This window comes from Podarcis erhardii (assembly GCF_964252035.2).
Source record: "Podarcis erhardii genome assembly, chromosome: 9".
Classification (NCBI taxonomy): domain Eukaryota; kingdom Metazoa; phylum Chordata; class Lepidosauria; order Squamata; family Lacertidae; genus Podarcis; species Podarcis erhardii.
In genome coordinates, this window is record NC_138512.1 from 33,858,088 (window position 1) to 33,872,838 (window position 14,751).

Below are 14,751 nucleotides of genomic sequence, written 5' to 3' on the forward strand. Positions count from 1 at the left end.
TAATTGCATGTGCATGGAACAAGGACTTAATGATTATTATTACTATTATTAAAAAACAAAAAAGATGGATAAAAAAATCCCAAGACCAAAACAAAGATTGCATTTTCTGCAGCTGGGCTCTTGTTTGCTTTGTAATCAGGAAGCAATCTGCTATGTGAGCAACAATGTGGATGTAAGTGCAATATAAACTAACAATTCGTATTTCAAGGGTGTAAGAATGTCCCAATTCTCCACAATCAAGCATTTCTGCACAGCAATAAAGTGTCCTGTAGGAAGCATCTGCTCCCTCTGCAAAACAAGATGATGGACAAAAGAGGTAATTTAATTCCAAATGTTACCTGCTAAGGCTGCCGATGGTTGTTCAGCAAGCTGCCTAGCACTGTCACAGCAAAAGTTTATCTGGCAGAATAGCTTTGATTGTCTGTGTAGGGGCAAAACATAGTCATACAATTTTCTCTGCTTGCATCCTCTGCCGTAATAGTTGGGCAGACAGTTATCTTTTTTCTTTTTTTAAAGTGACCAGACACTGATTGTTGTTTCTTTTCAGATGCGTGACACATCTGAAGCAGATGGTGTGACCTTATTGTGTTGAGGCATGCATTGCCTTTAGTTTCTATTTTAAAAACATGACATAACCAGCACTATTCCACCCTCCTCTCCAAAGGCTAGGTTTTCACTTGGTTTGAACCATAGTAAGATAATATGGTTATTAGAACCAAGGACACCATATCAGTGTTCCTCTACAGTGGTACCTCGGGTTACATACGCTTCAGGTTACATACGCTTCAGGTTACACACTCCACTAACCCAGAAATAGTGCTTCAGGTTAAGAACTTTGCTTCAGGATGAGAACAGAAATCGGGCTCCGGCAGCGCGGCAGCAGCAGGAGGCCCCATTAGCTAAAGTGGTTTTTCAGGTTAAGAACAGTTTCAGGTTAAGAATGGACCTCCGGAATGAATTAAGTACTTAACCTGAGGTACCACTGTACTTGGCAATTTATTGCAGATGTAGCACTCTTCATGAGTGCAGTTTTTTCCAGTGGCCAGTAATAGCATTGCCATCAAAATCTTTAGGCACCGAGCAAACAAGCTATGACCTTTTAAATGTATTTGTGGGAAGGAATTATTGGTGGGGTTTTTGTTCTTATTATGATATGTAGTGAAGGTGCCAAGCGAGCCTCCATGGGGAGAGCATTCTATAAACAGGAAGCCACCGCAGAAAAACCCTGTTCTTGGGTTGCCACCCACCAGACCACTCATAGAGGGGGAACACTAAGAAGGGCATCAGATGTTCATTTTCTGCTTAACTGAGCCTGGAGCTATATGCCTTTTCTCTTTATCTTTAAAGCAGGTAACTGTTTTCTAACCTGCTCTATTTTACTTTTGGATACTTTTATAGATTACCTTTGCTAGCTGAAGCTTCTTTTTTTTTAAGAACAAAATTCAATTTAAAAAAGTGTGTGCAGTCATTAGGCAGTATCTGCTTTATTTTTGTTTATTCTTTTTATACCCTACTTATACTAACCTCATTAGCATCTTCAAGCCTTTTCTCAAAAGGTAGGGGCAACCGTTTGAAATCCTTGAATCCATAGGAAACTTATTAACCAAAGGAGTTTTAATTAAATAGAACCAAATGCAGTCTTTAGCATAAAATCAAATTAAACGTACAAAACAGTGACTTTCACTCTATACCAGCTAATTACTTCCTGTGTTTTATGTCAGTAATAAGGACAGGGTAGAATAGTTTGTAGTGGCAGGTTTTGTTCTGAGAGCTTCATTTCAGAGTCAAGCCTGGTGTTTCAGGATTCAGCAGGCAAGGGAATGCTGAGCAATTGGAAGTGGCTCAGACAGTGGGGCGGAGCTGCTATGCTACCTTCTCAGCAGGTGGGGTTGCTGTTGCTTCTGATGAGGATGAGGGCAAGGTGATGGGAAGGTTGGTGTAGTGCAGACACAATGGCAGGAGCACCAGATTGGCTCCACTAGTGCATTTGCAGCGCACCAATCTCCCCTCTTTTTTCCTGTCTTCCCAGTAAGTATGGGCGATCCACCTGCCAGGAAGCTAGTGCACTGGTTCCTTCCCACCTAGCATGCTGTTTCTGGACTCAAAGCACATGGAAAGTTAAGGAAATGGTCCTCACTTCACACACTTTCCCTCAAATCAATGAGCGGGAGTTTTCTTTCAGCTGTTTGGAATTCAGCATTCCGTCTCAAAAGACTATGGGAACTGGCTTACTATCGTCTTGCCTGCACTCTCCAAAAACATAAAAGAGGGCAAGACCTATTACCTCACCCCACCCCAGTTTATCCTCCACATCCTCTTGTCAAGTGTCTTGGGTCTCCTTGACCCCAGTGATTTGTTTGCTTCACAAGCAGCTGCCCTCCGCCCTCTTGTGAGGTAAAGATGGCTGATGCTGATATTAAACAAGGGACTGTTGCTGATATATTGTTTTAAAACAACAGGACACACAAAGATCACCACAGCCAATCACAAGCAAACAATCACACCCTAAGCCAACCCCAACCTCTCTCACCACCAAAGGAACACAAGTGAACAACACAAGCAACGCTGACACCAAACTCTACATACATTAAACATAATAGAAACACCGCCACCCGACCCCACCCCCATCCATCCTCCCTCTCCCCACCCCCCCTTTCTTTTTTCTTTCTGTTTTCTTCTCCCCCTAATGCCTCAACAAATGAAACGGATTTGTAAAAACGTTACATGGAAGAAGAAGAAGAAAAAACAAACAAACGAGGCACTACACTTCTGTAAAACAAGAAAATCCTTAATAAAATAAAACAACAGGACACACAGGGCCAGCCCAAAGTATCTCCCCCCCGCCCAGCAATCCTCAACTTATTTCCTCTGCATTGTTTTCTTAATAACTTTGTCCAGTGAAGTCTTAAGCTTTTTGGTTTACCATTTGATTGATTACAAGGATAGGCCTAAAATGTCATTTTAGAACCCAGAGTTGAAATAACATGGAAGTTGCCTTGCATCCAACCAAAGCCCTGCCTTACCTCTAGCATGAAGCTGCTTGGCCTGCCTTGCATCCAGCCAGACTGCCAGAGCCTTGTCTTGCATCCAGTCTAGGGATGGGCAAAGTTGTTGGTTTCCCTCAGTTTCTCATTATTCCATTCTTAAGTTCAGTTCTCCACATTTACACATCAGATTGCGACATTTTTTATTTTAATTAAAAAGGGAGTTATGTGTATGGGGAGAAGGGGGCATGTTGCATGCTGAAGCAGTATATAATTTTACTGGTGCATTTAACCAAAGCAAAGGAAGTCATTTTAAGACAGAACTATCATTTAACATTTTTGTGGAAGAGGGAAGTTTACTTTGCTTTATTGAGCTGGAGGTTGAGCTGGATGATCCCTGAGGTTCCATTCAGCTCTATGACCTTTTGTAAAGCAAATGGATAAGCAAACCTCTAGGTATGGCCTGTTGGTGCTGTTTACATGGCCTGCAGTCGTGTGCTCCCTATTTTATTGCAGCAGGTAGATTTATTGAGGAGTGAAATGCAGTTAAAAGCTAGAAGTACCAGGGGAGGCATTAATAGTTCTTAGACTTTTAAACAGAACAAACAGATTTTAATCTCCCTTTAAAGTTGCACATGTCCCTCCGCTGGGAGTTATGTATTACCAAACTTTAGGAACATAATGTAAATCTGAAACCAGTTTGCGTTGCTTCCTCTAAGAAAAGAGCAAGCCTTGATAATCCCAAACAAATGGGCTGATCAATTGTGCTTAAAGCAATTGAGCACACTTTTTGGAAAAGTGTAAAGCTTCAAGACTGGTGGTGAAATTTTGTTGATGTCCTGGAACTGAACTTCAGCAAGGTAGCGTAGTGGCTAGAGACTGTTTGGATTAGGACCTGGGAGAGGCTGATTCAAATTTCTATGTAGGGGAAGACAATCCCTCCATCCCTGGTGCCTGGAAGTTAGGCAAACCTCAAACCTCTGACTCTGGACTGATTTCCAGGAGCACATGCAGCTGGGAAGGATATTCCTCTACTGCCATACAATGTCCAGAAGCAGCAGAAGGCTTCAGTACAAACCTTCGGAATAAAATACAGTTCCTTTAAACCCACAGTGTTCCTACAAGGAGGAAGAGACTGGGATACCGTCTTTGCCATAAATCTACTTAACATCACAGCTGGCTCCAGGCATTTGCTGGACCAATAAACTCCCAGATTGTACTGATTTGCCTTACATTCAGCTTTATCTTACCATGTTCTCTCTTGTTCCGACCTCGCTGTGCTTTGTCAAGCTGGTGTGGGTCAATGGGTCATTGGGCTAGGGATTCCCTGCTTTCCCACAGCCTTAGTCTTCTTGCTGTGGTTATTTCAGGAATGCAAATCCACTGTCCAAGAGGGCTTGACCACAGTAATCATATACCCTTTCTTGCCTGTTCATAGTCGTAAAATGGAAAGGAACTAGGAAAGTAGGTAGCTATCATGTCTGAATGCTGTTTGGTACTTTAATAAGAGTAACCAGCATTTATGCACAAAATAATGGTGTTTGATGACATTAGTGTTATATACATGGGACTCCATTTAAGTGCAGCATCTTGAACGTCTCCTGATTTAGTCCCTCTAACATGAAAAGAACTGAATCAGCTTCTGAATACTAAGCACTTCAGTTTAACTGGCTTGTGGTTTTGATCGCTGGCCATAACTCCACTTCCTCTCCCTTGGTGCCCTCTCCTCTCACTTTCTTGGCTGATGAGGATAAATCCCCCTTTGCATGACAGGCAAAAATAAAATCAAAGTAAAAATGGACTCAACTTTGTGGCGCCTTGGGAGATTGTTACTGTGAATTATCTCATCCACCCAATACCAGGGATAAGACGATGGCTTATCTGAGATTATTCACAAGTCAGCTGCCTTATACCCCTGTGTTTAAATTATAGCAGGATGTATATGGTAGCAACACCATCAATCATACATAGGGGCTTTGCTAGCTGAAAACAAGCTTACTTTTGATTCATCTGTTGCATCAGTCTCTAGCAAAGAAATAATAAACGAATGTCTCTTCAAAGGCCACTCCATGGAATAGTCAAGAAAATCAGCACAGATGCATTTATTCCCCAATCACTCCCAATATTCCCCCCCTGCTAACAGTAAAGAACAGGAATCTTTTGCTGGCTGGATTCTTCCTTGCTCAAATGAGAGCAGCGGGAGCAGTGGAACTCTAGAGAGTGATCTGCCCCCTTTTTGCGATTCCGCATCTTGAGCTTTCCCACCATTCTCTTGCTTGTTGCTGCTTCCCACTTGCCATCTTTAATTTGAGGTTAATTTGCCCAGAAGGCCTTCCTCTATTGCTGCAGCCACAGTTCTTGCAACTGCTGCCTGCAATGTCTCATTCTAATGCTTGGTATTGCTGCTACTTACTCAAAAGGGTCACTGGGATCAGCCCTCAGGAGCTCTGGCGGAATTGGTATTCTTTTGTAGTACATCTCCCAGTCGAAGGCTCCACGCATGGCATCTCCCGCTTGCGCCTCGTACCCAAAGTGATTGTGGTCAATGACATCGATCATGGGACACACAATGGTCTTATGGTTTAGCGCAATCTGATCTGAAAGACGAAAGCATAAAAATACAAAAAAGAGGGTACGTCTAGCCAAGCCATCTATCACATTTACCGCAAAGTAAATCCCTTAGGCTTTTACTTCTCCTCTTCCCCCGCCCCTCAAAGTTTTGAAAATTGCCTCAGCATCTCCCCATGGCCTTAAAATCATTTCAGTTTTCAAATCTGCATCCGGCCTCTATCTGCAACGGGCTTGACGCACTCGGCCTGTTATTAGAAGCCATTATAGTTCTTCAAAGAGAGTCACATCCCAGCGAGACCCACAGAAGTCAAGTCATCTATATCTCTGTCACTTTGCTGCTCTAAGCTGTCCCCAATCTGTCACCTAAGGAGTCAGCGAGCATGCAAAAAATAAAAAATAAAAACCAGAAATCAAAAGAATTGTCATTTTAGCTTTGAGTGTGTACAGCAAGAATGCACTGAGAAAATGCTGCTCATTCTGGCTCCTAAAATATGAACATCAGACTTCTGCAACTCAGCTTCTTCTCTGATAGCAGCTGAGGGCAGATGCAAGGGAGGAGCATATCTATTTAATTCTCGCCTGTGTCACTTTGACACAGAATTCTGTTCTGTTAATGTTTTAATCTGAGCAACATACCCATCTCAAATAATTAAAAAGTATATTTTCTCTCAGCATGTATATTTTGATGTATAGTTAAGTTGCTGAGAGCTGTATTACAACATTCATGAAAAATGCAAAATCTGGTGCATAGGTCAAATGAAATCAATTTTTTTTCTGTTGCGGCCAATGACCAGCACCAATGAAACAAATCAGAGAGCCCGCAGAACACATCAGATGCATAGCTATGATAGCTTCTCTTGGTGGGAGCCACTGATGAAGATTGTAAATGGCCATTGATTAAGATGGTAAATGGTCAACAGGCTCAGATTTCCAAAGTTCCAGTGACATAACCCCCAAATATAACAGTTCTGAATTATTTTCCAGGCAGACGTGTCAGAATCATCCAAGTGGACATGTTGTCCTCCTGGTTCAAGTGCTGTGTTTTCCATTGTTGCTCATCCAGCCTCACTAGGTTGGACAACATAAACAAATAATTCTATAAAAGGCACAGTATATGGTCAGATGTTCTAAAACAGCTGTCGCCCAACATTGTGCTTTCCAAATGTTTCAGAATACAACAGTTGTGCTGGCTGGGGCTGATGAGAGTTGTGGTCCAAAACATCTGGGCGACACCAGATTGGGGAAGGCTGTTTCAAAACATGCCTCCTCAAGATCCACTAGTGGGTGACTCAAGCTACCAGTGCTGAATTCAGCCCAAATGAATAAGAGTTCCATCCTAAACATTTTAATTCTCATCATGTTTCTTCTGCTAATCCTATTTTGCATTACAGTCTAGGAAGTTTCACTTCCAGGTCTAAATATACAGGTGACTTATAGATGCTGTTGGCGGGTTGTACTAAATAAAATGTTGGAAGCTACATTGTATTCATGAGATAAAGTATATGTTTCAGTACCATGAAAACCCTAATGTTGTAAGTTCCAGTATAACTTACTAAGTAAAGGAGGCAGCCAGTTCACGTTGACTTCACAATGGGAGTCGAGGAAGGTCAAGACTTCTCCTTTAGCTATTGAGGCTCCAAGTAGTCTGGTGCGAATGAGCCCTTCCCGTTTTTTGGTGCGCACAATTCTCACTTTGACAAAACGTGCCATATATTCCTCCAGCTTTTCTCTCAAGTGTTCTGCAAAGACATGGAGGAGAACATGGAAACATTACCTATGAACGGTTGAGCTGAGAACATATGACACTGGACACCACATAATATTTACCAACACAGAACTCAATAGCTTTCCTTTCTAGCTCATTCAGAGTTCCTTATTATTTGTAGAACCCGTTCTGAAATGCTTAATAAATTGCAAATGTTCTTCGTTTAAACACACAGAGGAAGCCAGTGACATTTTAGACCTTTTCACGGCACATTCACTGTTGGCAAACTTCCATGTACCATATAATCACAGCCAAAATGACTGCAGGGTGTTCATTGACCCTCCAGTGCCTTCTGCCTAAGGCCAGATGAACATTCTGGCATATGGTTTTGTAAATGATGCCCTTTCCAAGTGGGCTTGCTAGTCCTATTAATTATGCAAAAAGACACACAGAAAAAAATAACATTGGGCTGTGAAGTCAGGATAACTGACGGGCTTTGACGGGTAAGGCCAAGAGGGAATCAACTTTAGAGCAACCTCAGCAATTGGACAACAGCTTGTAGCATGTGAACAGTTGCAAAGACTTTGCTAATAAAAGCAAGCAGTATTTTGTCTTATTCAATCCTTCTGTGTTTGCATCAGGAGACGGTGCCTTTGGGAGTTTTCCCTTTCTCTTTTTGCCTTCTAATTCAACATAAACAACAGAATTGTATCACCGCCTGCAGTTTTGCCCTTTCAAAAAACAACTTTATTGAGTACATTCATAACAAAAAAACCCAAAAACAAAACACTGCATGAAGCACCTCACCCTATCAATTCATTTCTTTCTTTGAACAGATCAAACCATATGTATCTCCAGTTGTTAAGAATGCCCCCAGCCCCCCAAATTGACCCAATAGTCATTTAAAGTGAACCTACCTAATCAACTCTTTCCAAAACAATAAGTTAACCAAAGCACACTCATCACTTAAAATTTACACTTTCCAAAGTTTGCAATGCCAAGTAATATGTAACAAAATGCATATATTAGGGTAAAGTGCATAAAATGCATATACTAGTGAAAATAACACAAAAAAGAATTATTTGCAAAGATGTGCATTTAGGCAAAATAGTGTGGAGAAATTCACACCAACATGCTAAATAATTTTCACAATGGCTTCTTTTTAAAATGCAAACTTGTGTGGAAATGCAGAGAACTGAACATAAGATTGGAAAAGTTCACCTATTCCTACTATCATGGGCTAAGCTAGCCATGAATGCAATTAATTGTGTGAATGTGATGCAAGCATGTGTACATGGTTTGTTATGTAAATAGTAGGGTTTTGCACTGGATTCATCTGAGTCCTGAGCCAAGAGGGGCTTGGGCATCAAATGAGCTGGATACAGAGAGCCATGGATCACAGAGCAATCTGTACTTGTAAGGGAGTGGGGCATCCAACAAGAAGGAGCGGCAGGCACCAGGTGGGAAAAACCTCACAAAAAGTCCAAGACCTACCCTGACCATTGGCTGCATATTAGCAGAAGGTAGCGGGGGTTAGTGACACTAACATGCTCCTGGTTTACTTCACAGATAGACAGTTGCCAGGTTTCTCTGGAAAGAGGAAATGACTGTCCAACTGGTTTGTTCAGAGCATGAAGTGGTTGCATGGAAAGTCGGGAAATCCGCTCAAAGCTGGCAAAGTCTAGCATTCCCATCAACCTACATACTCTGTGTCAAGGGTAGAAGTGAGGGTATGGGGTGGGGAGGGAAATGTCTGGGCAATTTTTCTGTAGAATTATATTGTTATGTGGAAAAGAGAAATCCAACTGAAATGAAATGGTCATTAAATCTTGGGGAGACAAGACATCCAGGCTATTTATTGTCAGTGGAATTCATTCAGGAAAGCTTTCCATGTCAATATAATATTCAGCTAGGATGCTTTCATTTGTATGCTGGGGTACTGCATAAATTTCACTTCCAGGGACAGGCTGGAGAGTGACAACCACAATAGGCAGCATCCCCACCGCCCGGGCAATAAATGGAGCACCTTAAATAGAGACGAAGCCAGGGCTCTTGTCATTAAACAGAGAGAGGAGGCTCCTAATTTGTAATTTTAAGAGAAAATATCTCATTCTTTTCTTCACATTTTTTATTAAATGAGGTAATAAATCATACTGCTGATACATGCCAGGCACCTGCCAGGGTCTAAGCTGGCACAGGAACAGACAAATAAAGAGTTATGCAGAAGCAGAAGTTTTATAGGTTGTCAGTGGTATGACAAGCAATGATGAAGGGCAGCATTATGGCCCCTTTACTGATAGCCAATAAACAAATTCTCCATTGTAGGTTGTGTGTGTGTGTGTGTGTGTGGCCATCTTTATCTTCATTTAATGCAGACATGAGTTTATAGAACGAATAGCAGCAAGACAGTTGCTTTTTTCTCCTGGTAATTAAGTGTGCCCAAGCAGAATGCTCAAATGCTTGGCTCAGCTCCCTGAGATGCACTTAAATCAAGGTTGCCAACCTTCCTGCTCATATGTTAGAATTGCCCCTGCCCCACTGACACGGCCTGGCCCTAAAGTAGCTATGTGGTCACAAGAAATTAAAACAGTGCAGCATGAAGCGATAGTGAAAGTTACACAGTTTGATTTTCTGCCTGTCATATGCAGTTGTTAAAGATGCAAAGGCATTGCCCAGAAAACCAGTGGTAACACTATTTGATGTTTCCCCTCCTCTAATAATTTATCTGAATTGAGGCAAACAGGGTATGAATGATGCCTACACATTTCTTCTTCTTCTTCTTCTTCTTCTTCTTCTTCTTCTTCTTCTTCTTCTTCTTCTTCTTCTTCTTCTCCTCCTCCTCCTCCTCCTCCTTCTCCTTCTTCTTCTTCTTCTTCTTCTTCTTCTTCTTCTTCTTCTTCTTCTTCTTCTCCTCCTCCTCCTCCTCCTCCTCCTCCTCCTCCTCCTCCTCCTCCTCCTCCTCCTCCTCCTTCTTCTTCTTCTTCTTCTTCTCCTCTCTCTCTCTCTCTCTCTCACACACACACACACTGCTTAATACCCAGGTGGCTTCTAAGCATTTTACAAAACATAAAAACCAATACAGAATAATTAAAAATATACCCTAATTAAAACGAGCAATAAAACAACCCCATTAAAACATTAAACTATAAACATCCATGACTGAAATAACCAGTGAAACAATTCCAGTCAATCACCAGTGCAAAATGCATCAAGAACTGACAGGGAGGGGGATATTCAACATGTGCCTTGCCAGTCCCTGCTTTGCGCTCCTGCTATGCAACAAAAAACAACCATATGGTTTATCAAGCTCCAGACGGGTGGAGTGAGAGGGTCTTGACATTGGGTGGTGAATCGTACAGGATGAACAGATGGCATCTTCAACTCATAGAAGGGAATGCTGAGGAACTTGAACCCAGGGCACCATGACATGCTGAGAAAGCAGATTCTCAACAATGCCATGGTAAGCTGCAGCAAAAGCCAGAAATATCCTACCCTGGGCGAAAAACTCCTAAGAAGACCTACAAGACAACACAAAGCACCACAAAGACAGCGCTTAATATATTCATTTGTTTGTGGGGAGGGGAGTGGGGATGATTTTTGTTTTCTTTCACATTTATGCTGCTGTTTTTTTCTTGGAACGTATTATTGGATACAATGGATAGGTGCTATCCATTTGATTATCAGATAAAGGGAGATGTGAGAGCAATGCTCCTTTAAGAGCTAGACTGGAAGAAACAAGGAGTGAAGGGCGTGGACAGATGCAGAGAGGAAATCAAGCAGCAGAACGTAGAACTGTAGAGTTGGAAGGGACCCCGGAAGTCATCTAGTGTAAAACTGGAATCCTGCCCACAACCATCCCTGGCATTGCCCAGTTCAGGTTTACATTGGCTCATTCTCTCCTACACTGAACATGCCCCCTTAAAACATGCCCACTCTTTAGCTGGATGCCAGGATCAGAGGTTGGGGGTCCCTAGGGTGTGGTTGGTTGTATTCCATTGACTATAGTGAATTTTGTTTGCCGGGGGGGCACTGAACTTTCTAAAAATTGCAAATGTGCACCCTGTTCTGGAAAGGTTGGTGGCCCCTCTTCTGGTTGTAATACCTACACCAACACTGTAAGGCAGGCATCCCCAAACTTGGCCCTCCAGATGTTTTGGGACTACAATTCCCATCATCCCTGACCACTGGTCCTGTTAGCTAGGGATGATGGGAGTTGTAGTCCCAAAACATCTGGAGGGCCGAGCTTGGGGATGCCTGCTGTAAGGTAAGTCAGTATGACGATCCCCCAAAACATAGCTGGGAGGACTAAGGCTGAGAGAGAATGGCATGCCTAAGGCCACCTAGTGAGTTGATTGCAGACATGAGATTTGAACCAGGAACTTCCTGATCCATGTTTTCCTCTCTTAGTCACTATTCTGCACCAGCCCTGAATGGAAAATGTCTACCGTATTTTTCACTCTATAAGATGCACCAGATCATAAGACGCACCTAGTTTTTGGAGGAGGAAAACAAGAAAAAGAATATTCTGAATCTCAGAAGCCAGAACAACAAGAAGGATCGCTGCGCAGCGAAAGCAGCGATCCCTCTAGCTGTTCTGGCTTCTGTGATAGCTGCGCAGCCTGCATTCGCTCCAAAGGACGCACACACATTTTCCCTTACTTTTTAGGAGGGAAAAAGTGAGTCATAGAGCAAAAAATACGGTATGTAGCAACATAAAGATTATTTCAGAGGGAGTGAGGAAGACACACAAGTGAAATGTGACTGAAGTCATGGTGTGAACACACCCTAACCGTTTTCTTTTCAAAATATGTGAAGCTGAAGTTTTGTACTCAGACCCAGTGTCAAAGAAAGAGCTTCAGGAATTGAATGTGGCCTGAACAGCATATATTTCCTACCTCAAAGCTACTATTTTGTAAATAAGAAAGAACACAATTGAGGACATGTTAAGAAATAAGATCTGTGACTGGCCTCATAAATATCTCCATCTGAGGAAGATTATATAGCATAAGCAACCTCATAATTTCTCCTCTGTTTCTGAAGTGTGTGTGTGTGTGTGTGTGTGTGTGTTTAAACCAACGTACTCATTATACAGGTAAAATTTATATAGTACTGTAACTCTTTCCCAAGGAGTTCAAGTGCTAAGATGTCTTGGAATGTTAAATGAGCTAAGCGATTTTGTGGCCTGAGAAACAGAGGCAGCATGATTTTTGTGATAGAAATAAATACTTTGTGAATGTCGTATGTACATTATCCAATCATTGTTAACACACCAATGTCTAAATGACACCCATATGACATAATTAATGGTAACAATTTCAAATTGCTCTTGACAATAACTTGTCAACTAAGCCAAGGTTTACATATTTATGAGATTGTGAAAAGTCACTCCAATTTTGCAACCTGTCATTTTGCTGACATTTGCTTTGCTTTGCCTGAAACCCTCTCTGACATACTTCTATTTTATTCTTATTTTTAAAAAATCTCTTTAAAACATACCTTAAGCTACTCCTGGCATTGTGGAAAATCATTCCTAATGCCTGCACCACTCACCCCAAATGGTCCCAATGTACACACCACAAATTTCCACAACTCTACAAAAAATGACAAACTGCTGTCAGAAAAAAGATAAGGTTGTGATTTAATGGTGTGGTGGGCAGCGGAGATGCCCTGTTTCCAATGTCACATGTAGAGATTATCAGAAGATCAAGGACGCTGCTAGAGCTTTGTGCCTCCTTCCCACAGTCACTTAGCCAGCTTTGGGAAAGCAGAGAAAGGGCTGGGGAGAAACATCCAATTTTGGTCTTGCTCCCCCAGTCCTGTGTACTTTTGTGGCCCACTTGGTATGGAAAGCTGGACTACCTTGGTCTAAGCCTAACCTCCTCACAGGGCTGCTGTGAGGACAAAAGCTTCTATCTGGGAAATTAGAGGAAGACCTGGGCAAATGTAATAATTAATCCTCTTCAAGCTTTCTGTGCCATTAATATATTTGTGCAATCCTTTGTGTCCTTACTTAGAGTAATCCCATTAATATTTACTCAGAAATAAGGCTCACTGTGTTTAATGGGGCTTCCTTGCAGGTTAAGTGTGCATAGGATTACCGCCTCAGTGGCCCTTTTCTGTAGTCTTGCCAGCTCTAGGACACCCTCAGCAAAGTTTGTTCAGCTATATGTGTGGTTCTTAACTTGTGGCTAGTTGATGTGATATGATTACGAGGAAAGTTTCACAAGAAAATACATTTGTGTCTGAAGTCTTCAGTCTGAAGACTGAAGTTTTATTTTTAAACAGACACAAAGTATAAATACGTTTTAATTATAAAACAAAGTTCACTTTTAACAGAGTTCTTTAATGAGGCACTTGCATTTTTTTGGTATCAGTTAATTACTTTATGTTGGGTTGAATCAAAGAAACACACAGCAGCAGGTCATTCTCCACAGATAGTTTGTTTCATTGCTTTGTTTTTATTGCAGCTACCAATGAGGAGCCCATTAAGTGTGACATTGCAATGGGGATTAAAACTTTCAAGCTTCAGAGTTCAGGATGCTTGTTCCTCTGCACCATCTTCTGAACCATCAGTCTTCTGATGAAAATGAATACTGTAGATTAAGCTGTGGTTATCCAGAGATTGTTGGACTCCATCTCCCATCAGCCTCAGCTAGTGTGGTTAATGGTCAGGGATGACAGGACTTGTAGTTCAACAGCATCTGGAGGGACACAGGATAGCCACTCCTTCTCTAGAACCTCTTTCTTATTAAGCATGCTCACAGATATTCTGCTCAAGAAGCATTAAAATAATCTATGTCCCCTCATTCAATACAAAGTTCTTGAAGTAGACATGTATAAATCTGCTTCAATAAATTCTGACATTTTGAGCCACTATTTTCTGTTCTGCTGCAATTGGTTTCTTTTGCACAAATCTTTCTGAGATTTCACTGTCCACTGATGTGGTAATATACATATTTTTTAGCATATATCATAGTATAAAATGGATGCACGCATCTTGGCCATCTATAGAGCTTTACAAATCAATTACCTTCCATTTAGAAATGAATGAATATATCTCAGTGTCTCCTTTCCCCAAGTTTGAGTTCTGTTCTCTATGTTTTATTCTGTGAACCACCCTTAGATCTTATGTTGAAGGGAGGTAAATCTAATAAATAAAATAAAATTTCCCTGAAAGTTTTGTGTGTGTGTGTGTGGGAAAAAATGTTCTCATGGAAATACATCAGCAATTATTGGGATTGACTGATATTAGGATGGAATGACATGAAAAATACATTGTTTACTTGCAGGAAATGCTAATGTTTTACCCTAAATTAGCAGTTAAAAAACTGAGATCCAACTGAAGTTAATGGGGGCTACACCTGCGTAAGAGGTTGAATTGCCCATGGAAAGTGATATTTGCTCCTAAGCACAAGGATTAGGATAGAACTATGCCAAGTCAACATATCAGTTTAAAGCTTCACATTCAGATAAATTTGAGTTTGGGTAAGA

General features: G+C 41.5%; 1 protein-coding gene across 4 annotated transcripts in view; it reads right to left on the reverse strand.

Annotated features, from left to right (window-relative positions):
• Nucleotides 1-14,751, reverse strand: part of GALNTL6 (polypeptide N-acetylgalactosaminyltransferase like 6) — a 455,987-nt gene that overhangs the window by 87,268 nt on the left and 353,968 nt on the right. For all 4 annotated transcript variants that reach the window (XM_081875341.1, XM_081875343.1, XM_081875342.1 and 1 more), the window contains exons 6-7: nt 7,109-7,294; nt 5,398-5,581 (exon numbers count right to left, since the gene is read on the reverse strand). In XM_081875341.1, the coding sequence (XP_081731467.1) occupies nt 5,398-5,581; nt 7,109-7,294 (370 nt within the window). The remainder of the gene's footprint in view (nt 1-5,397; nt 5,582-7,108; nt 7,295-14,751) is intronic.